We start from the raw sequence: 25,815 nt of genomic DNA, 5'->3' as shown, positions 1-25,815 counted from the left end.
ACTGCACTTTTTGTTATTACATTAGATTAATGGCCATGTGTAAGTGTATTAAGTTGCATTTTACTTCAAATTTTATATTTTTAATTCTTATAATAAGCAAGTAATACTTGTATAAAGGGAAAGGGAGACAATCTTTTTTGTTGTAAGTCAATAAGACACAAATTGCATTGATTTTAAGGAGTAGAGCCAATGGCCTTTTAAATTTGTATTTTTTAAACTCTAATTGTTTGAGTATATCTTCTGTGTATGTATTGCTGAATGTATTAATTTTTCAATGTATAATAAGAAAAATTGTATATATATATATATGATATCTGCTTTATACATTATAAATTTATCAGCCTGAAATAGAAACAGATTGTATTTGAGTCCATTTTTCTACAAATTTGTCATCTTTTTAGACCTTATTTCATGATTTCATATATGGTGCAATCCTTTGCCTATTGAAAGTTTGAAAAGGGAAGAATAGGGTATAATCAAAATATTTTCTGCAAATATATTTATGGGTGAGGGGTCAGCTAATTTTTCAGAAAACTGTCATAAATTTTGCCAAATTATGCAAAAAATCAGGTGTTAACAAATTCACATACCTTAATTATAATGTCACAAATACATCACTAATGAGGAAATTGATAACAAATATTTTTTAAAAGAAACACTTGGGCATTTTAACATATGTTTTCATAAAATTTTCACAACATCATAGCAGTTAAAATTTAAAATTATGCGGGCAAAAATTTACAGTTGTACCAACTCCTTTGATTGGATTAACCTACCAGTCATTTTCTCCCAAACATCTCCAGGTCCTACTGGTACTGTGTTACTTGTAGGTACACTGTGAATATTTGGATGAGGGTACTTCTCTATCACTGTTTTTACACCATGGATGTGCTGATAATCTTTCGGAGGATTTCCTATAATAAAAAGATTCATAGTTGTTATTGTTATAAGGTACAGTGATGCTAAGCAAACCTTTTTACTGAAAATAATATCACACAAAGTATTTTTAAAAGTTTATGAACATCAATTATTCTGTGTTAGTAAACATTTATAAATCAAAGTGCTGGATAGCACCTGTGGAAAGTTTGCAACGGTAGATGTGTATTATTTCAAATAGGTTGTAGATGTGTATTATTTCAAATAGGTTGTAGATGTGTATTACTTCAAATAGGTTGTAGATGAATATTATTTCAAATAGGTTGTAGATGTGTATTATTTCAAATATGTATTTAAATACAGCTTTGGTGTTTTTCCCTAAACCATTGTCTCATCAGCAATTATTAAAAATCACTTTTTGCATATGTTTGTCATGTAAAATTTTTATAATTTCTATTGCAACCTTAAACTGTAGATTAAAAATAATCAAATATACAGAAAGCTCTCTTAATTTCTTTCTGTGCCCATCCCATGTAAAGGGCCTGTGATTAAGTATTTTTTATTGATTAAGGTCCTTCATATTTGTTTGTAGTAAATTGTATTATTACTAACTAAGCAATTGGTTTTCTTTTTTGAATTGTTATATATTGAACAAACTCGGACTACGATTAGTAGATTGTGTGGTTAATGGTTTTTTCCGACTTCTACTAAACATTTTTACTTAATACAAGAAATAATTGTAACAGGATGCTGTTACGAAGTCTCCAAAACAAAGCTCCCATAATTAGTCATTCCCATGGTCGCCTGACATTGGGCAAAGTCCAGTACAAATTGGTTTGGTCTAGTAAAGTGATATGCATAAGTGACACCTAGGGATTAACCCTGTATGTCATTCAAATCTTCTTGAAATTATGAACAGGAATATATATGGTTTAGGGGTGGGGATCTCGACCGTTTACAAGTTCTCAAAAAAGGGGGGCATGATTCTCAGGGGACTCTTTATTTCATTTGATTAGTTTTATTGTCCCGTTCAAGAATATATATGATTTTGGGGTGGGAATCTCTACCGTTTACAAGTTCTCAAATTGAAGGGGGGGGGGGGGGGGGGGTGACCCCAAGGACTCAACTTATATTTTGTTTGATTTCTTTTATTGTCCTGTGATCATTACTGAAGACTGTTCTCAAGTTATAGTCATTTGAAAATTAAAAAAAATAAAATCCCATAGGGTTCTTTAGTAAATCCCTCCCTTTTGCAGGCCCCTCAAAATACCCATAAATAGACCCCAAGAAGAAAAATAATAAGAACTGAGCAAAAACAATAAGTTTAACTTTGTTTGGGAGACTTAATTACAAATAGTATATACGAATTTTGAAATAGCCCGATTTTGTAATAGGCCGAGTTTGTTATAGTCCGAGTCTGTTAAGGGCCGAGATGAGATACCAGGTTACATTCAATACACTCGGGATTTTATGTTTTTAATAAATATTTGTAATAATCGTAGTAAAAATAGCCTCGCAAAATGTTCATTCATGAAATATTTTAAACACGGTATTTATTTTCTCTTCAACCGGAGGACGGGAGGAAACCCCTGAAACCAGGAGTTTTGTACTCTCGTCGGGAGGTACACATATATGGATCTCACCCATGTCTAGGGAATACCGATAAAAGTATAACGTAGAAACTGCTGTCTCATGTAGATGTGTATTGATTTTAATTTCCACGCAGCGCAGATCAGCGAAGTAGTGTTTGTGATAGCCATTTTCAAAATGAAGTTGAATTCATTTGAATTATCGATGAACATTCAGTACATTTTAATTCAAGCTGTAAGCTAATCAAAATAGAAGTAACTCAAAATTTCAAGGCATTTTCCTAGAATTAGTATTCAAACACTAGTACTACATTATCTAGTAGAACACTTGAGATAGTCTGTCCAACTTCCGGTTTGAGGCCGATACCTTAGGAAAGTATATTGCTATAGCAAACTTTCCAAAAACAATAAGTGTAGAAATGTTTATGAATGACATTCTAACTCAAACAACTGGAATATTTACAAATTGTAATGTGTCTGGTTTTTTTTCTAACAGAAATATAACCAGTTTAAAATTTTGTGAAAGAGAGGTGAAAGATACCAAAGGGACATTCAAACTCATAAGTCAAAAAAAAACTGACAACGCCATGGCTAAAAAAGCAAAAAGACCAACAGACATAACAACAGTACACAAAACACAACACAACACAGAAAACTCAAGACTGAGCCCTACCAAAAACAAGAGGCTCTCAAGAGCCTGAATTGCTCATCTGTATTTTCATCAGAGAAGATTTTTAAATGTTAGCAAACTTGATGAACAAATTGTGTTAAATTGTCTTTAAAGGGCAATAACTCCTTAAGGGGTCAATTGACAATTATGGTCATATTAACTTTTTTGTAGATCTTACTTTGCTGAACATTATTGCTGCTTACAGTTTATATATATCTATAATAATATTCAAAATAATAACAAAAAACTGCAAAATTTTGTTTAAACTACCAATTCAGTGGCAGCAACCCAACAATAGGTTGTTCGATTCGTCTGAAAATTTCAGAGCTGATAGATCCTGACCAATTGAACAATTTTATCCAATGTCAGATTTGCTCTAAAAGCTTTAGTTTTTGAGATATAAGCCAAAAACTGCATTTGACCCCTATGTTCTATTTTTAGCCATGGCTGCCATGTTTGTCGATGGATCAAAACTTCAGATACATTTATAAACTAGATACCCTATGGAACATTTATTTAAAGTTTGAAGGTATTTTGCCTAGTAGTTTCAGAGGAGAAGATTTTTGAAATAGTTTACGACGACAGACGACGGACGCCAAGTGATGGCATAAGCTCACATGGGGCCCTTTGGACCCCGGTGAGCTAACAAGAGGTAGTCATTCTTATTTGAAGAATCATTCTTAAACACAAAATATTTTCTGAAAAAATTAAAATGAACTAAATTCTTCAAAATGTTTACATAGTTATCAGATTACAAACATTAACTCACAACATAAACATCTACATGTATTCAGCAGATACATTAATTAATGTATGGCCGAGTTTGTCAAACTTCTGACTCTCATTAAACACAAACTAAAAATGTGTGGACAGTACATTGTTTTGATAAAGTTTTGAATAATTAATTTGCATTTTACTATGAGCCCACCAATGTTTTTTTCATAAATGCAAAACTCATTGGAGTCAATAAAAGTAATATACAGTAGGAAGCACATATACCTGTGAATTCTGTTATTACATTTTTAATCAATCTGGTTTTCTCCAGTGTTCTATCATAGGAATCACAAACTACAAGGTTATCTGAAAAATATAAAATGGAAAACATAAACAATGGATGGCGTTTGGTATATTACCTACACAGTATCTGCAGTACACATGGAGTAAGTAGTGATTCAGGGTTTGCCATGAGCTAAAACCTGAGAAAAATTAATTACTTGTGCATTGATCAAATAAAACTGGCTATTGCATTAGGGACCAGAAATACCTTATTGATTGCTATTTGTCTGCCATTACTATGCATCACAGATGTTCAACTTAAATTTTGATGTCACAAAATACATTGTAAAAAGGACGGCTGAGGCCACAAAAGGAAAATAATTGTTGTATGACGTAAATAGTTAAAGTGTTGCAAATTCTCGGGTCAAGTATCACATGTTCCTAATTAGTGATATTGTCTATTAACAGATTGTGGGAAAAATAGCTAACAATTTTAAAGCTAAATGTATATCATCCTCATGATCCTGATCAAATAACACTGTCAGCATAAATTAAAAACAATAAAACAAAACAAAAAGTTTGTGGACAGCATGAACAATGAGAATTAAGTTAAATAAAAATGAATGATAACTGTATTTCTTGCTTTTGCATAAAAAACAAGCTTTCTGTGAGTATTGCATGGCAATACATAGTCCCCTACCGGTTAAAAATTCATTGTAATGGATCAAACCTACCACTAAATTCTTCAAAAAATTTACTAAAGAAAAGGAAAAAAATCCAAAATGTCATTTATCTTAATACAATGTCTTTTACAAATCTTTAAAAAAAAAATGAGTTATTTCCCTTTGAACAGAAATCTAGTAATTAATAAGTATTCCATCAAAAATTTAATTCTAGGGAAAGGGCTTTAACTGAACAAGGAGAAAAGATAAAATCGTGAAAATCAAACTTGACCTGTAACTTGTCATGATAAAACAATACACCAAATATCAAATCAATATCTTCAAGCATGAAGAAAAAAAAACTGGGAAACTGATTTGCCGGACTGACGGATGGACAGACGGACGGACAGACAGACAGACGGACAGAGTGCAAACCTAAAGTCCTCTTCGACTTCGTCGGTAGGGGATTAATAAACTTTTTGGCATTACTAGTAAAACTAAATTATAAATGAAGTTAAAAATGGCAATTTTTTTAGAGTAAAATAATATGTGAATTTTGGGGAGGTTCTATATATAAACATCATAGTAGTTGTCAGACTAGATGTCAGGATTTGTACCACCTTATTTATACATACACCAATACAAATTTGAGGGGATCACATTTCTGTATATGGGTCAGTTCGCCAAAATACTTGTGTGTCCACAAGACATGGGTCTGCAAATTTTCTCCTTCACTCCGCATGCTCCTTGTCGGTTTGCCCACATCGTTTTTTTTTTCATTTGTTTTGTTGAAAAACAAGTTATGATTTAATATGAATATAATAACTGTTAAAATTGAAAATTTGAAAAGGGTCGCTAAAGCTTAAAAAAATAAACATAGGTTTGAGGACATAATTTTGATTGTTACTCCAATCATAAGACAATGCTTTTTGCCAAAGAAGGACCACTCTGTCACATGTACTGTATATTACTATACTTTATGAGTATAAAATATGCCGAACAATTATGTTGATTATGTTTTTATATTACAAGTTTTCAAAACTATTGGGTATGCATAATTATAATAAAAACATATATAACAGAATTTAGTACCATCGACATTAATCAGCAGTAATTAGCATTTTTCAATTGACTGTGATATTAAAACAATAAGTCTTTCAATGGGTGTAATAACAAATAGTTACATACACAACTGTACAAGCCGATCCCCAAGCGGCTGATGTATACAAACTTTGTTTTTGTTTAAAGTTATTTAAACTTCTCAAATTGAAAAATTTTGTTTGGTTGCCGAATCCTTTCTACAAAAGAGGAGATGAAATGGGTTTTTTCTTTTAATATCACAATTCGATGGTACAAAAAAAGAGCACAGAGAAGACAGTGGTGAAAAGAAATAATAGTACATTTCTTCTTCATTTTATCTAAAAAAAAATATAACAATTAATTATTAGAACTTCAAATAAAAGACCTTGTTGCTTGAGTAAATTTTATCAATCATGATTTTGATTGAATTAAGTGATTACGACTGGCGATAATGATAGACTAATGGTTTGAATTAAACAAGTCATTATGATGATTACATAATTTTATGTTCCATTGGATTTATCTAATCTATGTGTGAATTAGATTAACACTTTTTTCCCCATGATATTCCAAGTTATCATGGAAAAATAACTTCATATTTATATGCTGCTTTACAAACAGAAACAATCATACTCATTTTCATATCCATTTAAAATTATTCATTATTTTATTATAGGCCGGATCGAGTGGGACTGATAGACTTGGGATGGATCGACTTGGGGCCGGATCGACTTGGGGCCGGAACGACCTGATACCAATAGGGATAAGGTGTATGCATATATAATTGACTTTCTGAGCCAACAAAGTTCCGATGCAGTACACTATACATCTTCATTTTGACCATGATTGGCATAAATGATAAATGAATGAAATGTACAAGGACGAAAGTATAAGTCTGTTCTCTATTTCGTTCGTTTTATGTATATCTTCATTATCATTTGGATATTTTACAAAATACATATTTTTCATTTTGACAGACACACATGTAGCGGTTTCCACTACTTTTCCAGTGTGTGGAGCAAAATCTATGGATGCATTCATGATGTCACCTATTTTGTTTGATCGATGAGGTATTGTTATAAATCTTTCTTCTGTAAAATGCTTTTAAATTAATAATATAAGGACAAATATTCAAGAAAATCGGAAGAAAGCAATAACAAACCATTGGTAGCCATTTTGATACAAATGGATATTAACGCCATCTATCGGTTGATGCTGTTGTGAAAAATAAAACCGCGGGGATAATAGAGTTTTCTCCCGTAGAACGTATTTCCAAAATATTTTTTTATATCTCGGGTAGTAATTTATTTGTTGAATTAGATGGGAATATTATAGGCTTTATCAGTTATACAACCCAGGACAAATTGCAGATAGAATGCATTTTATTTGTAAAATACCAAACTGAGAAAACACTTCTTGAAGAACTCGAATAATCAAACATTGTAATCAATTTGAAAACTTAATAGTAGAAGAATTTTATTCTTCAGTTATAACGAAAAACGAAACTCTTTAACTAATAAATAAAAAAAAAAATATGTCAATTTCGTCTTTTTAAACAAGATTCGGATTTATTTTTTAATTAGTGGAGAGAGAGAGAGGGGGGTGATGTTTTCCTTTTTTTCTTTTCTGTAAACCACAACCAAAACCCTCTTGATACCTATAGGTGTACGAAAATAATATAAGATTGTGGACACGCGTTTCACTTTTACACTGGCATATATTGTCACGATGATATAAAAATATTTGTTCGTTTGTAAACATGTTTCTGTTGTTCATCTCAGCAGCTTTAGGTAAAAATGTCCAATTTGTACATGTCAACATTAACTAACAAACTTTTCATATTGAAATCTCAAAACTGATTAACCGGGGGGTTGGTGGTTGGTTGGAGATACCCAAGGTGGCAACAGCCTAACAAACTATACAAAAAAAAAATCCAAACCCTAGCAATGAGGAACGAAGGATCGCCTCTTTTTTCCCACTAAATCGTAGATTATAGAGTTCCATGTGTCAGTTAAACTGAAGTATCAAAATTTAGCAAAAGGACAATTGTCGCTATTTATATATTAGATTTATTTAACGTCGCCACCCTTTGGAAATTTCAGCATTATAATTAAAGAGAATTCTTGATTATTTAAAGCAAAAATATAAATCGGTACATTTTTTGTGCAATATTTTATTTTCATTTGACATACTGTTCATGCAGAGTAATCTTTACAAATTAAAAAAAATCAATACTTACTGTGTTTTGAAATAAAATTGTTGTGTTTTATAACGATAACTTTTTTTAGAAAGATTAAACAATATTTTGTAATTATTCTTTTTGACACGGTTAACTGAAGTTAAACTTGTTTATTTTTGTAGCCTTTTCCTTCATAGTGGATTTACCAGCTTAAATTAGAAGTACATATTTTCCACAATCATCATTAATATAACCGGTGCATTACATTTGCGCACAAAAATCATTACGTTTGAGCTTTTGATTACATTTGCGCGCATTCTTTTACAGGTAAACTCGGGTAAATACAGGTAGATTATACTTATTTATTTATTTAACTATTATTTTCAAGCAGGATATTTCCGTTTTATTGTGCACAAGCAATTAGTCCTGGAAATATAAACAGATAAAAAACATAGTAAATCTAAAGATTAAAAGTACTGATATTACATTTCGTAACGTGCACAAAAATACATGGATTTGCTGAATAAAATTTCTCATTGTAGTGAGCATGGAATGATTCCGGGCTGTTTGTAGTACGCATGGATTCTGCTGACGGTAAAGTGATGCCCAAAGACGTTGAGGAAATAGGGAATCTGGTAAAATACAATTGCAATTATTTACAGTGCATCGTCCTGAAATATCCCGGACTTAATTGTTCTGTCGATACGAATAGTAAATCCATTATACACAAATGATCCCCCCCCCCCCCCCCCCCGGCCCCCCATTTGTTTCTGGCAAACGAAACTCCTTGTGTGTGCCTTAACGCAACTTTAAAAACTTACTTAAATTATTTGTTAATTCGCTATTAGGTAAAATTATGAAACAGAATGCTATTTACTCTGAAATATTTGCAATTAACTTACATGTATGTCTTAAGCTATTACGAGATTTCTCATGATCACTGTATATTTTTTTTAGAATTTAATATGAAAAATATATAATTTTAATTTACAAATAGAACATGTTCAAAATTCATATTACTATAGTCATATTTATTATGAAATATCTTTATTTTACCTGAGTTACCTTTACTGAAATGAATGCGCGCAAATGTAATCAAATACTGCGCGCAAACGTAAAAAGATTTGATCGCCAAATGCACGCAAATGTAATGCGCCCAATATAACTTTGAAATGCTTTATCTATTACCGCTATTTCTCATTCACGCTTTCTTGTTGTTTGTGACGTAGATATCTGCCGGACAACAACAACTTCCGTTATACCATCTGAAACTTCAATTCAAAGAGCAAGCCGCCCCTTCCCCATCCCCTTCCCTTTTTATTAATTTTTTGTCATTTTATTTATTTCTTTTTTTGGTACTTTTTTTTTCTTTGAAATTTTACAAAAGAAAATTAAGAACAGTCGCGTTGACACGTTTTTTCTAAATTGTCCCGTCCCCTTTTACATTTCTGCGTTTCATTGTCACAATTTTTAGAACAATATTTTGGAAAATGGTAGAAAAACTTGAATAGAAAGAATGAAAATGGTGGATTTAAATGAAGAACATAAAGGAAGACAGGAAGGTAAATATTTTTCATTATGTTTATATATATATATCTATTTCTAAAGTTAAAAATGAAAGAAACTAAATGGCAAACATCCGTACGTTTCGAGAGCGTATATAAATTTGTGCCCCAATATAATAACTAATCATTTTGATATAAGGTGTCATATATACGCCTGAATGTTAACAAATAGAGATGTATGGTATACCTCAACGAGACAGCTCACAAACTACAATCATATAAACCAGAAAAACGTATGTAAAGAGGTCTGCATACGGTCTTTAACAATTAATAAGTTTCTATATATGCAAGTCGGAAGCTATATAACATTATTATATAATGTTAATATTATAGTATACGCACATGGATAAATGGAAAGGTATCGTATATTTCAATAAAAATGCAACCCAAAAACAATGACCCTGAAAAGGCGCCTTGATGTCAACATACGATTTTCAACAATATGGGTTTTTTTGGTATATATTTGTCAAGCTATATAGCTATAGATCGTCCTAGACAAAAGCTGTAAGAAACTAAAATATCTTCCGTCATTACCGAATGATTTGGCAAATCGAATAAGTCCGACGTACAATAAATTAAATGAATAGAAATATTCCATTTACAGGTCTTTCAAAATGCAAATCTGCTTACTATATTGTTATATTTTCAAACAGACGCGTACAGAAATCAAATGAGAAAAGGACAAAAATGTTACAAATTGTGTTTGAAATAGTAATCTATATTGGAAGAAGTCAAACCTACCCATTTTTATGGAAATTATAAGTATGTATGTAAATCGCCCGAGTCTAAAAAATATGAATAGATAAAGCGAAACTATCAAAGATATCCCATAAAAACCAATCAAATTCTCCAGTGAAACAGCAAAATACATAAAGAAATATGAAGTAAGACAACGAGGTTCCTATTTTGGAGACAGTCACATGCACATGTGGCTGGGTTAAACTTTTTTTAAATGCCAAACAGCTCCACTTTTATATGTCAGCATTCCCTTGATTATCAGGATCAGTGCATTTCCAAATGGCACATAAAAAGAACATTAAAAAAATTGTATCGAAAAAGCACTGAACCTTCTAAAACAATTAAAGATTTAATAGAAATCAAAAATACAATAACTATATGTAAACAAAAACAATATAAGTCTCGTATCAAAGAAGGCTCGTAGTTTTACTGGACACCATAGAAGTGATTATATTAAATTAATCTGCTGATACGAAATCATCCGATAAAAAAAAATATTCTAAAATGAAGGATTTATATAGTAAGACTAGATGCTATATAAACTATATAAATCCTTGATTAAATTGAATGGTATAATATAATTCATGTACTTTTTATACAATACAAATTTGATATTAACTAGTGTTCTCATTTTCTTTGATCAAATAAACACATGCTAAAATTCATTAATATGAATTAGACCGTCTGATATCTTAACCATTTCGGCACTTGTTTAAATCTATGAGGATTACTCTGGACCACAACAGCGATCAATCATCAATATAATTCGTAATAATCTCTTCAATTGATCCTGCATCAAATTTCCATCAACTCCCAAACCAGAGGACAAGGTGCTAATTAACGGGTCATTCATTTATATACACAAGAAACCTGATAACTAATGATTATTCATTTATATTTCATGTTTATCCAATCAATATCAATACTATAATTCAGCGTGAGATCTGTTATGTCAATTTCCTCATGCCCAATACACAAATCGAAGTCTGTTTCACTGTTATGTGTATTGATTGATACTTCAGCCTCGTACTGATAAATGTTAATGATTTGTTTCCATAGATCAAAGAAGGAGAGAAAAGGAATACAGGAAGGTAAAAAGATCAGAGATCATCACAGACGAACAGAAAGAGAGAATAAATTCAGTTGGGATCAATCTTGGTAAGACTTAGTTCTGATTTGAATGTTTCTAAACGCGTATATTCTTTTAATTTATTGAATTTTAATTAAATATTTCATCATAAACTACATATGTATTCGTCATATATATATAAGTATTACATTATTATATTAATAATTACGAGAGAATTTTTTCCCCCGACATTACAGATACTCTTTCTACAAGATATTGAAATTGCTCGTATTTCTCTTTCTTTGAAAGCTCAAGCTTTCAATATTCTTACAAATTTTGTTAAATTAACTTTTGAGAATCACGCATTACACTGCCTTTACTGTACAAGTTTTAAGATTTTTTTTCAGTTTAATATATTTGATTTTGTATATACATATGCTACAGAATGTATTTGTTGTAATATTTATAATTGCTTTTCATGAAAACGAAAGTTCTTGTAGTTGGAAAATACAACTTGGAAAATTCCGCGAATGAGATAAGATAAGAATCGAATAAATTGCATTACTTTAAACATTTTAAACAAAATAGAGCTGCATGGTATTTACAGCATGTTAAAACAAAAGTTCGTTGTTTAACTTCACAGTACACAGCAATCATCGCTGCATACCAAAGTAGTTTGTGAGTACATCTGTTTATGTTTTACTCATTAGATAGATAAGAAGATGTTGTAACAGGCGATACACCCTTGAAGCAAAGCTTATAAAAACTGCAGGTAAGATGAACTATTAAGTATCAGATAACCTAATCGGTGCTTTAACACTTTGTTGTGTGTGGAAGTTGTGTAAATGACGTTTGAAGTTAAGCTTCAATGTTAATATTTTAAGCAATTTAAAATTTGTTGTTTGCATTTATAAAGAATACTTTGAATAAACGATGAAATGGAGTATATGTCAAAGAGGCAGCAACCCAATTATACAATTGAATACATAAAAGACATCTCGTTATAAATCAGTTACATATTAAAACCAAAAGAGAAAACAAAACTGAGAGTATCCGTTTACACGTTTGATTAAGCCAGAGACATATAATACATTATGTCTCTGATTAAGCCAACCTCTAGTACGTCGTCTTCAAATTGGACCCGACCAAGTGACGAGAACTTGATAGTGGTATAAGAAATATACCTGTTTTAAATGTTATTTAGTATAGCAGTAATAGCAGTAACATAAAATACACAGGCTTCAGACTTCGTCTAAAGTCTAATTAATATTCGCCCCTAATTGAATCTCTAGGTTATACTAATAATTTAGATTCGAAGGTTTTAATTCTACATAACTTCAAAGATTTTTATAAACTATTCGTTTCATGTACAAGTTAACTACATAACTTTAAAAGATTTTGTTAAACCGAGTCTGCGGGTATAGAATCTATTAGTCGTTCTGCGAAAAACGACAAAAGTTCAGGAAATTAGAACTGTCGGAAATAATAATGTATGAGCTATGAATATAAGGAAGGATATATTATTTGTTTTTTTGTTGTTTCATACTCATATCCATAATCCTTTTTAACACTTAAAATGAAGTGAACGGAAATGTACAATCTAAACTGATTAAATCCTGTCGATATCACCAGTTACTTGAACTCGCCACAGAGGTCTGTATGTATTGATTTATACTTACCTTTTTGTGTATTGCCTTACAATGTACTATTGATCTGTATATCTACTACCAACATCTGTTTAAGTTATACAATAACTATTAACTGCACATGCCGATAACATTCACTTATCAGCGGCACGTGCGCTACATTTCAAGATTTCAAACGTTTCAGATCATTAGTACATTAGCTATTATAGCTTTATCTATTTTACATGATGCATACGTTGGATTACACATGGTTAAAACATGTTAATGTTGAAAAAAAATGAATGTATAAAAAAGGTAGATTTAGGGAAAAGTCATTATTTATCAGCTGAGGGGGTTGGTTCATTTTAGGGGGGGTCACTACCAAAAATATCATACAGCTGGGGGGGTTGCCATCAAAAATTTTATTTGACTGGGGGGGTCACACAATGAAAGTTTTTATGTCTGATAAGCATATAAATTGTTGACAATATTGAAGTGAGTGTGCAATCTTTTAAATAATTTCTGTCATTATTAAATCTTTGGTCATGTACAGTGAGTAATAGAAGGCTGCCTAATTTCTCAAGGGTAGTGAATCTGGTGACTTCTTATCACAGTCATCTGTTATGGTTCATTGTCCCATGGAACTATTATATTCAATATAATAGTTCCATGATTATCCATAGGACAAGAAGGATGTGAAAGTTTACAATCCGACTTATCTCAAGATTAACAACTGTATAAAACATTTGTCTCTAGCTTTGACCACAGGAAACAATGAGTTTTAAAAGTTTCTGAACATGTGTATTACAACTTTCTGAAGTGTTCAAATCATTTTGATGCGATTTCTTAGGATAGATATAGGACTGTAAAAGGTGTGTACGTTCTAAAATCATTTGTAAATATGTGTAATTATTTTATGAAATTATTTCAAAGATATCGAATAATAAAAAGAATTTTTAATGTTCAAATCGAGGGCCCTTGTTGGGCAGCATGGCATTCACACACACAAAACAATACACATCGGATTTCGTAAAACATTTTCACATTGAAATAAAATATTGAATGTTCATATAGTTATTAACCTACATATATATATTTCTTTATCGCAAATAAATCATGTACATATTTGATCCAGGAAGGACTAGAACCATACAATTATAGTAATATTTGTAATGTGTTATTTTCAGTTGCACTTCCAAATGTGGGATTGAAATAAAAAAATAACTATATGATGAGAAAATTAAAATCCAAAAAACATTTACAAAACTTCAAAATTTTAATAAAGACATTAAAAGAATTTAGCCATGTTTTCTCTTTTTTTTTTTAATGTTTTTTCATTCACAAATAATTCTGTGTCAGACAGTAAATTTAAATTTATTCGAATTCATAACAGAGGGAAATTCATTATTGAAAGGTTATATATAATATTGTAGAATTATAGGTTGCATTCAAATAAATTGGAACAAAGAATTTTCTGTTTTTTTTTCTTTTTACGTCATTCCATTCATTTATAATAGCACATGCTCATGTATATAAACAAATTTGGCTAATTGTGCCTTTAAAAGCTTAACGTTTTAAGAATTAGCAGTTTCAAAATCAGGGACAATCTGTATTAAGGTATGACTTCATTCTGTTCATAAAGGTTCAAGTCAAAAAGCAATATATATATTTGTTTTCATTTAAATGCTTATTTTGTCAATTTTTCTTCTTGCATGTGTCAGCTATTCATATTCGAAAGAAAGAAAAAAACAAAAGAAGAAAAACTCTATAGTATACTCAGGGTTTTCTCAAAGAAGAATACAACTGAAAAATGTTTTCTAAAATCAGTTGCATCAGCTTCAAAATAAAGAATATGGAAGGTCATGATGAAACATCAAGGCATTATAATATTTACAGAATATCACTTACTAATGACTGCTAACCAGACAAAGTAAATTATCTTTATCAAATTAATTAGTTCAAGCTACTTATACATGTTATATAAAATAACAGAATTATAGTGTAGAATGTATTATGAAATATCAGTTCAAAATCAAAGAAAATGAGTACTGCAATCAAGGAAAACCCCTTTATGCCGTATTCTGTTACGGATAGTGTCAATGTCCACATACTTCTCATAGCTATTTTTCAAGTCAATTCCTGCAACTTTTTAAATTGTAGCTTGCAGTCATCATCTTCTCCCAACTGTTAATCATAGAGATTTTTGTTTGGTAGGGGGGAGGGGGTCAAACTTTTGAAACTATGTTCTCAGGGGGGGGTCATTATGTGGTTCATAAGAATCATGGGGGGGTTGCCAACAAAACCTTTTAATGTGAAAAATTTGAACCGACCCCCTCAGCTGATAAATAATGACCATTCCCTTAATACAGAGAAGAATTCAATTTCAGTGTTTTGTTGTTCATTTTGTTTGTATGCAGCTTGACGTTGATAAATAACATATCTTTACATAACAAATGCTCCTCCGCGCATTACCATTACATTTGCGCTTAAAGATAATTACGTTTGTGCGCAGGTTTCGATTACATCTGCGTGCATTCATTTTAAAGGTAAATACAGGTAATAAAATACTAATTTTATAGGTCTATGAGTTATGTTGGCTGTAGCTTTTCTTTTTACAACAGGGAATAATCTGCCTCTCAAGTTTTCTAAAATCTGGCTCATGTGTATGTTCACAGTTACCATTTAGAATGGCTAGTGAATGTTGAGTTTTTATCCTGACTTTGCTATTCTTTACGGTATATTGTTATGAAATATCCATGATTGTCGATACGGAAAGTAAATCCATCGTTCACTAATAATTTTCCCCGATTTGTTTCAAAAACTGAACTCCATGTTTGTGCCTTGGCGCAACTTTACAAACTGACTCATTTACTTAAACGATCGCTATTCGGTAAAATTATAGGACACATAATGCTATCCTCTCTGAAATATGTGTAATTAAGTTACATGTATGATTTTAGCTATTACGGGATTTCTAATGATCACTTTTTAAGATATTTTTTAGAATTCAATATGAAAAATAGGTAATTTAATTTTAAATTTACAAATATGTTTAAAATTAATAACAATAGTCATATTTATTATGAAATATCTTTATTTTTACTTGTGTTACCTGTAAAATGAATGCGCGCAAATGTACTCAAAAGCTAGGCACAAACGTAAAACCTAAATTCGCGCAAATGAACCCCCTCCCCCCTCAGCGGAACACGTTTCGAATTCCCTTGCTCTCCAGCATTTATACACCATTAAAGCCTCAAATGTTTTAAAATATGCTTATATAATAAAGTATGGTAGTATAAACAGTATGTTTTGGAATTTAAATTTAACCAGAGAGAAAATTCTCGGATATTGAACAGATATATCATGTTAAGGAGGGGTATTTGCGAATAATACCAGTCGAGAGAATGTTAAATTTCGCGAGCCGTAAGGCGAGGGAAATTCATTCTCAAGACTGGTATTTTTCGCAAATACCCCTCAAGAACATGTTATATCTGTTTAATTACACCGAATGTTAATGTTCAAAAACGCATTGATGATCGTGACGTTACAAGCGTCCAGTCGGATAGAGTATTTTGAACAGATATATCATGTTAAGGAGGGGTATTTGCGAAAAAAAGCAGTCGAGAGAATGTTAAATTTCGCGAGCCGTAAGGCGAGGGAAATTCATTCTCAAGACTGGTATTTTTCGCAAATACCCCTTGAGAACATGCTATATCTGTTTAATTACACCGAATGTTAACGTACAAAACGCATTGATGATCGTGACATAAAACGCATTGATGATCGTGACATTACAAGCGTCCAGTCAGATAGAGTACTTTTTGGCAAATACCACGGCAGAGAGGGTAAAAAAGGCATATCCTTTTTGCATATACCCCGGCGCTGTTTAAAAATGAACGATATTCATTTGATTAAAGTAAATTGGTGAAAAATACACTGGCTATCAACCAATCAAAATCCAGGATTCTTACATAAGGTGTAATTATTTGGCAAATACCATGGCAGAGAGGGTAAAAAAGGCATATCCTTTTTGCATATACCCCAGCGGCGTTAAAAATGAACGATATTCATTTGATAACAGTAAATTGGTGAAAAATACACTGGCTATCAACCAATCAAAACCCAGGATTCTTACATAAGGTATAATTATACGTATTAGTGAATCAACCATTATTTGTTTCCGAAAAAGTGTAAACAACCTATTACGATAATCTGTATCAAAGAAGTGCTTTTTTAAACAACAAGAACAATAACATATTTTATTACCAAATTAAGGGCTCACAAGGGGCATATAAAGCATACATGTATAAGGAAAAAAAAGCAGAAATCCTTATTCAACCAAATTTAAGATTTGCCAAAGAACTCACCCCAGAGATGAAAGCTGTTGAAATGTGAATATTTTTCTCATGCAATATGTATGAAGATAACAGCTGCTGCAGTTTAATTCTAACAAAAATCCATATTTAACCAAAATCGAAGTTCGATTTTGAAATATAAACATTTCTCCTCAATTACGTATAAAAGCTGCAGCTTTCTGCTGAAAAAAAAAACTCTTAAATTATGTGATTAGAAAAATCCCCATTTTTGTGTTGTTAAATTGTGTTCTTACAGACGTATACCCCTACACAAAACATTTCAGTTACACAGTCCATCTTTCTTCATTGAAACAAAATGTTTCCCGAAAAAAAATCCAACTAATGAATCAATTCCAATTCAATACATTTTTATAAAGGTTGTCTATTGGACACAGGACTAGTCATTTTCGACTTAAAATAAAGTGTGAAGGAAACTGGGACCTATTGCCACCCTTTAAATATTTCATACCCATGCCCAGTGACCATTTTGCCATGTTCACACAGAAGAACGTGACATTACGATGGGCATAGAACATTTTCTCAGAAGATAAATCGGCTTTTACTACGCAAAAAGGGGGTTTTGATAAAGTGCATTTTCACATATTTAAGTCTTAATACTATAAGTCTATATTACAAAGGAGTTATTTATATGCATTGATCATTACGTAATATCCTTTATCTTTTCTTGTTCGGAGTCGAGAAACAAAATAAGATATTAATAAAAAAATACGACCAATGAAATCACGAATGGAGTAGAAAATTTAAATAAAAGTTAACCATATATATAAAAGTATATACATAAATAGATAAATGAATTCACCTACCTGTAAGTAAAAATATATATACTCAGGTAATGAATAAGTAATAAATGTTACATCATGTATAATTTAAAGATTGGTAAACACCGTTTTCCTAAAATATAACTGAGATCTTGCCAATCTTTTTTATGAACAAGATAGAAACAAAATAGACTTAAACTTTTAGCCTCTTTTTTATATTAAGTCTACTTATATGAATACAGATTTTAACATGATTGATTCGTGAAAAGATATTTTTTTAATTGCAGTACAAGAAGTGAGCAGAAAAGAACAAAAACATCAGGTAACAAAGTAAAGTCACAGCTGGGAACCTTGTGTCTTTTTCATGACCTATAATACATTAAACAGACATCAAAAACCTCCTCCGTTCACGAATGACCCTTTCATCTCTGCCTCTACCGCCTTACGTAAAAAAAGTAGGAAAGATGCCTCAAAATGAATATATATATATACAAGGTGGACGGACTTTTTTCTTTAAATTTATACCGTATCAGCATCACCTGTGAAATGCTTTGCATTGTACCATCACAATAAAATGACAAGGGGGCATACTACCTTAATACTGGTGCGTATTAGACGATTGTTTCTTGTTTGGTGTGTTAAAACTAAGTTCGAATACAACAAGAATGGTCGATTTTTTTTAACCGACATTTACCATCTCTTAGTATTTGAAAACTGAATAAAATCTAGGATAAAATTTTGTTCTCTCACAATCGGAGAAATGCCTCGATAATTTTACTTATTATTTTATGTAAATGTAATGAACGCTATTATGAGTTCGTATTTGGAAGGAAATAAAAATAAAGATAGTTAAGAAGGGTTTGTAGTACTAGTACTTTCTAATTATGAAGATTAAATTATTAATTAAAGTATAAGTGCATTTGAAAGTAATATAAAATTACAAAAAAAGTGTTATCCGCTTTGATACGGATGTAAACTTTATAAATAAGCAACATGTGAAGCATAGTAAAGTAGCAAAAGTCAGTTTAAATCAACGTTAAAGGATCATATGTATTTAATACTGTTTTATACATTCAAACACATTTTGTATTTAGCTAAACAGAATGTCCTTTAAGAAAGGATTACTTTATTTATACATCTGAATCCGTCAGATAATAAACTTTGATTATTCACATGGTAGAGTATAGGTAACTAAGTCAGTAACCCAACCACAAAATAAAAGATATTATATACCATAGCCTATATATGACTGAAGCTATTTAAAAGTGCAGCGGCCGATATTAGAGTGTTGGGGTACGATTTTACAATGATTACTTATCAAGATCTTAGGCTTGCTGCATTTACCGTGAACAATGTAGCGATCAACCATTTTGGTTTGAATTAATTGTTATTGTATATGTTGAAATAGAATGGGATGGGGGTGGGAGTTGAGTCGGTTGTAGCGCTTTATAAACCAGCTCAAGGTTGTAATAATCTCTAATCATAAATCATCTCAGGACATTTTGATCGTTATTTTGTTTTAAAAAAACCCAAACATTTCCAATGAAGGAACCAAAACATACTTGATAGCTTTACAACCACAATATTTTCCTGGTAAAATCCAATTTAATTCTTGTTTTTCGTATCAGTTTCTATGTAAAAGTACGTTTTGTACGTTGATAAAATATAAACTTACCTGGTAGAACACGATATTGACATTATACGAAATTTACATCAGTTCTATCTTTAAATATATATTACATATATGATGCGTGCTTCTTACTGGTATATATAAAACATTTAAATATAGATTCTTATGTAAGTATGAAATATTCTGCGGTAGTAATAATAACTTTTAATAACTTGTCACGTATACCGATCACACTAATTGATATATATATGGTATTGTTCATGTTTAAAACGAAGGATAATTTGACCTCTTTAATTGTAATTTTGGGTTTGAAAAATCGTTAGAATATTACACACGCGTTTTTCATGCGTTCGAAGCATCATTTCTGGGTGTATGATTCGCTTCGGACCAAGGCTATTTTTGTCGTTGGATTGCTGTCTCATTGAGGTTTACCACATCTGCTTTTATTCATATTGATAAAGGGTCACATAAGTTAATTCAATTAAAATTCGGGTGTGAGGATCTTCCAAATTGTTCTGTTTCGTAGCAAGTACAAATAGTTTTTATGTTTCCTTCATTGTATTAATTTTTTTTGCATTTAATCATCCAATTCAATATCAACCCTATGATGTTGAGTTTATTTTTATCATCATAGATATCTATATTACTTTGACGCGGAGCGCACTCTCAAAAATGAACTGTGAAGACATGAAATATTTCAACATAACCGTTCATTCAAAATAAAATTGAGATTTATCAAGAAGAAATATAACAGTATTTATTTTTAAAATGGATTGGCCAATTTTACAAGCCATTTTACTACAACATAGAATATAAGTAAACTATTGCGGTCTTCGTATAGTATTCATAAAGTATCTCCTGGTATCTTACCTCTGTGACGAACGAACAGTAATGCAAGCCTTTCATTTTCTTGTTCTCTTTGCAGTCTGCGACCAAGCAATGTTATACGGCTTCAACGACGGATCTATACATGTATACTGCTGTCCATCCGTCTATCTGTTTGGTCGTTATTTCCTTCATCCGTCTGGTATAGATATGTCTTACACAGACTCTCAGATCTGTACCTAGTGTCTTTTTGTTGTTGTAGGAATGTATAAATACCCTGTCATGTCCGGTCTGTGTCTTTGTTACTTGTTTTTCAGCTTTATATCGATCTGATGAGCTAAGCCATTTTCAGCTGATTTTGATAGTTTTTTCATATGTTGTACTGTTACACCACTGTCCCAGGTTAGGGGGAGGGTTAGGCGCCCGCTAACATATTTTCCCCTTCGTGAGGAAAGACCTTACTGTTTTTTTACTGTTTTTATTTTTCTTCCAGCATTTTTTTGACATGCCCTCCCCTCGTTTCTATTGAAGTTATCAAGACCAAATTTGAACCACCGATAGACCTCATCATGAAGTTTTACCAGAGGACCTTGTTAAGGATTTCATCATCCCCTTTAGAAGTTATCTTCCTTTTATTGTTTTTTTTTTCGACATGGCCCCCTCGTTGTTTTTAAAGATATCATGACCTAATTTAAACAATAGGTAGATCTCATCATTATGTATTATATGAGGCTGCGTAGGATTTAATCATTCCCTTTGAGAGTTATATTTATAGTTATTTTTATCATTTTGTAATCATAATTTTGAATAAAAGAAAATATGTTCACTTATGACAGTCACAAGAGCTCATAGGTATGACTATCGTAGGACAGCTTTGATTTACATTCTATGGCATATCGTAAGATGGTCATAAACTTTGTCCTAAGATATGTCTTATGACATATCTTAGGATACTTTTGAAAACTAGGCCCAGGTTTAAGACAATTTGACTTGAGTATGCTTGTAAAAATTTACTTGAAACTTTACACAATTGTTGGAATTTGTAAAAGCAAGGCTGTATAACGAACGTTCTTGGTAAAATTAAGGTACCTTTTGATTTTCAAAAGTTTCCGATTTTTTTTTAATTTCAGAGGAATGAAACGTTAACCGTCAAATGTACCGTAAATAATTGCAAAGGTATTTCACCAGATTCTCTATTTCCTCAAGGTCTTAGGGCATCACTACCGTCAGCTGAACCCAGGCGTAGTACAAATGGCCCGGAATCATTCCATGCTCACTACAATGGCAAATTTTATTCAGCACATTCATGTATTTTTGTGCACGTTACGACTTGTAAAATCAGAACTTTTAATTTTTTAGATTTACTATGTTTAACATTTTTATCTGTATTATATTTCCAGGACGAAGTACTTGTGCACAACAAAACGTTCTTATCCTGCTTGAAAATAATAGTTAAATAAATAAATAAGTATAATCTTCCTGTATTTACACGAGTTTACCTGTAAAAGAATGCGCGCAAATGTAATCAAAAGCTGCGCGCAAACATAATGATTTTTGCGCGCAAATGTAATGGTATTGACACAAATGTAATGCACCGAATTATTTGATGTATGAATGACTTGAATTTAGTTTTATCTCAGTTAGTTTCAATATAGGAGCATTTTATCGATATGTATTTAACGATCTAGAGGGCGTATTGCGTTTCCGCTAATTTTTTAAAGTCCCAATACTACGTTTCCGGAATTTAAAGTATACGTTTCCGCAATTTGTATTTATTACTTTTCCGGAAATTTACCTGGTAAATTATAAATATTTGAATATATATTAGATACATTATTTATTTTATTTTTTTAATAATGTTACATCAAAATGTGGGATCTGCTTATTGATGTGTGCACTACCCGAAGATTAACTCTCGAGCCCGAGGTAGTTCATATTGACTTTGAATGTGCAATGCATACTGCTGTTACGAAAACATTTCTTGCTGCTACAATCAGTTGTTGCAGATTTCATTTAGGACAAAGTTGGTGTCGAAAAAATTCAGTCGATAGGTCTGAGTGCCGATTACAAAGACAAAGGTTCGGATTTTGGTAAATGGCAAACACATTTCTTTGGTTTGGCTTACTTGCCAACTGACAAGATTGATGAATGCTTTATTGAATTGATAGCCGATGCTCCATCTGACGATAAATGCATGAAGTTTGCCGATTATATATTGGAATTTTATATAGATGGTAATTCGAGATTTCCACCAACCATTTGGGCATCACCTCATGACCCCCGAGGAAAAGAGAACAACGAATGGTGCCGAGTCTTTTCATGCCTACCTGAACGATCAGTTTTACGCTAGCCATCCTAACATTTTTGCCTTTGTCGATGTGTTATTGAAGCTACAAACAACATCATACATTAAGATGAGAACTCTAACTGTAAAAGCACCCGTTCGGAAATATGAAAAGGAGAAGATGGACTTCCTTCTTGAACAAAATACAAAACTTGTAAACGGTGAATGTACTACTGTGGACTTTGTACGACGTGTTGGCTACAAATATTCTGCCAGAACTGACTTATGAACTCATATCAAGATATATCTGACTAGTGCTGACTTTTGAACATAAGTTTTCATACATTTTAATGATGAATTTTACTTGCATGTTATGATGACCTTTAACTTAATAAATATTTATTTTTTATTATGGCTTTGCTTTCGATCAACAGATTTTCCTTAATTATTTGCGGAAAAGTAATAATTTATTTTTTCCGGAATAGTTACTTTTTTTCCGGAAAAGTAAGATATTTATTTGCGGAAACGTAGACTTTTTTTTCCGGAAACGTCATCTTTTTTTTCCGGAAAAGTAATGCCAATTTGCGGAAACGTAAAACGCCGGATCTAGAATACATGTTTATGTTGAATTGATTTTGTGTTTAGCTTAATTAACAGTCTAAGACAGTTGATGAAATTTTCAAAGACATACGTACGTGTCAATCAGATGTTGATTCTTAAAAAATTATAAAATTTGCTTGAATGTCTTCATTGAAACTTCTTTCTGCTCTAACCTTATACTCCTAAGGAAGTATAGACCTTCTTAAGAAACATGGTTTAAAAACTGGTACCCGAAGATACTCGTTCCTTGTCCTACAGGTCAAGACAATCATACTCGTATATAGAACCATATCTATTCCAGTAACTTACACAGAAATAGGGATTATCAAAATGTTGGACTATTTAATCGATAAAATGTTTGTCGAGTTTGTTATCATACACCAATAAACCTATATGGTTTATAAAATGGGACAATATACCTATATCGTAAAAACACATTTGAGACTATGCAGGTCATAATAACACATTTCCACGTATTGCTATATTTAATCTTTCCAAGTACGCGTAGTCAAGATATGACTTGCATGTGATATAAGGAAGTGTATTATATTCATTCATGGTAAAAATAACAAATAATATCATATATATGATTCGGTAACATTATTTGTTCTATTTCAGAAATAATGGGAGTATTATCAAAAATAAAAACAAACAACTCTACATTCTTTTCCAAAACCAAATGTGAGGATGGCCACAGTTGGTGGGTAAGCTTCGAGTTTTATCCATTTGCTGTCGGCGAGCGCCATACCGTCTTTGAAGGTCGTATGTACAACCAACATGGATATTGGAGCCAATCAAAAGCTGTTGTCAAATCTTTGAACGACGAAATCGGTTCCGAAAACAACCTCCAGTCTGCGATAACTTGCTCAGAAAAATCACGTTCCTTAGCTGATACTTTTAAGGATGAATTTCCAAACACAAAAAATTTGAAATTTTCCCAGCCATGTCTTTCCGAAATGGATTCTGTTTCCGTATTTAATACACCCTTTCGATATATAAAAGGATACGAAAAACAACTCGCTGAACACGAACATGTTCTTATTGAAGAATTCATAGATGGCGATTACCAATCATTTATCGACAGTGATGGCATTCGACGTCAAGAATCCGAACTTCTCGACACATTTGTACATTATTCTTATGTTGAAAGCTACGGCGACTTTGTTATATGTAAAATGGAAGGTGTAGAAAGAGATAAGGACATCAAACTATCTGGAGTCACTATTCATTCTCGGAATAGAACATTTGGACCTTGTGACCATGGTGAACAAGGTATTCTAAACGTTTTTAAGAACCACAGATGTAATGACATTTGTAAGAACTGGCCAACACCAGCATTTGGTCTTGTTCCAACTGCACCGGTAGTATCCGAAACTAAAAAAGGCAAAATGGACATTCTCAAAAATGATGCGGGAGTATTGTTTTCAAGCAAAACCGATTTGATTAGTCCTCCGCCATACGAAAATTTGACAAAAGCAGATATTCTTAAGACCGAGGACAGACCATTGGTTCACGGACAGTGCATTCAAAAATTATGACCAATAACTTTACATTCTTGGATTTTTTTACAAGACAAGAAACTTTTGATGTATTTTATTTTATATTTTGCAAAGTTAATTTTTACATACTATTTAGATTTTAGATGGCGAAATTTGTCTGCAAAAATTAACGCTTATCAGTTTATGTATTATTTGTTTTTCATCCTATCACTTCGATGTTTTGACGTTAAAACGTTGTTTTGTACGTTATTGCTGTTTATAGATCTTTCGAATCTCATTTTTTCACTAGAATCTCGCAAATAGCAGCTTAATGTTATGTCATCTTTATAGTTTTTCGGTGATAAATAATGAAATATCTGTTTATAATTTTTTTTATTATTTCTTTCAATGTTAATAGTCTGTTTTTTGTATTGTTTTTGTATTTATAATGTGATGTAAATGGCAGCTTCAGAAAATGTGACTTCAGTATTTAAAAATGACAAATCATATTTTATACCATTTGGCATCAGCTATCATTACATATCTGTGATATATTCCATATACATATAGATGTGAAATACGCATGTGCAATAGAATTTATACAATTAATTAATAATTTTTGTTATTCATTATTACATTGTTTATAGTGTTTATTTATACATTGTGGTGGTGTCATTACATCTAGTCTTGTTTTATTTCAGTTGAGTTTCATAAAGTTTATTATTTATCATAATTTATTCATATTGTATGAGTGATGTCATTATTGTATTTCAACGTGTAGTGAAAAAAATAAAATTATATATATAAATACATGA

The 25,815-nt window shown here is 31.5% G+C and overlaps 2 protein-coding genes across 7 annotated transcripts in view; one reads left to right on the top strand and one right to left on the bottom strand.

Moving 5' to 3' along the window:
• Nucleotides 1-20,034, bottom strand: part of LOC127703179 (uncharacterized) — a 22,960-nt gene extending 2,926 nt beyond the window's left edge. For 2 of the 4 annotated variants that reach the window (XM_052207702.1, XM_052207703.1), the window contains exons 1-3: nt 7,036-7,074; nt 4,135-4,215; nt 777-914 (exon numbers count right to left, since the gene is read on the bottom strand). In XM_052207702.1, the coding sequence (XP_052063662.1) occupies nt 777-914; nt 4,135-4,215; nt 7,036-7,048 (232 nt within the window). In that variant the 5' untranslated portion in view covers nt 7,049-7,074. Of the gene's footprint in view, nt 1-776; nt 915-4,134; nt 4,216-7,035; nt 7,075-17,416; nt 17,793-19,858 lie in introns of those variants that run through there. The other 2 variants (XM_052207704.1, XM_052207705.1) reach the window with 2 other exon arrangements.
• LOC127703180 (alpha-protein kinase vwkA-like) lies at nt 8,832-25,815 on the top strand. 3 transcript variants are annotated; one of them, XM_052207707.1, is made up of 5 exons: nt 8,832-9,614; nt 11,415-11,513; nt 12,135-12,196; nt 18,471-18,505; nt 24,141-25,815. In XM_052207707.1, the coding sequence occupies exon 5, from the start codon at nt 24,146-24,148 to the stop codon at nt 25,058-25,060; it is 915 nt and encodes a 304-aa protein (XP_052063667.1). In that variant the 5' UTR covers nt 8,832-9,614; nt 11,415-11,513; nt 12,135-12,196; nt 18,471-18,505; nt 24,141-24,145; the 3' UTR covers nt 25,061-25,815. The 3 variants fall into 3 exon arrangements, with proteins under 3 accessions (XP_052063667.1, XP_052063666.1, XP_052063668.1); XM_052207706.1 differs by lacking the exon at nt 8,832-9,614 and having other exon boundaries at nt 11,321-11,513; XM_052207708.1 differs by lacking the exons at nt 8,832-9,614; nt 18,471-18,505 and having other exon boundaries at nt 11,321-11,513.

The sequence above is a fragment of the Mytilus californianus genome, unplaced genomic scaffold (genome assembly GCF_021869535.1).
Source record: "Mytilus californianus isolate M0D057914Y unplaced genomic scaffold, xbMytCali1.0.p SCAF_5, whole genome shotgun sequence".
NCBI classification, from domain to species: domain Eukaryota; kingdom Metazoa; phylum Mollusca; class Bivalvia; order Mytilida; family Mytilidae; genus Mytilus; species Mytilus californianus.
Note: the sequence above shows the minus strand (reverse complement) of the source record. Positions and strands in the feature narration are given on the sequence as shown.

Coding starts and splice junctions, on each gene's coding strand:
- LOC127703180 (XM_052207707.1), top strand. CDS start 24,146: ATGGGAGTATTATCAAAAATAAAAACAAACAACTCTACATTCTTTTCC.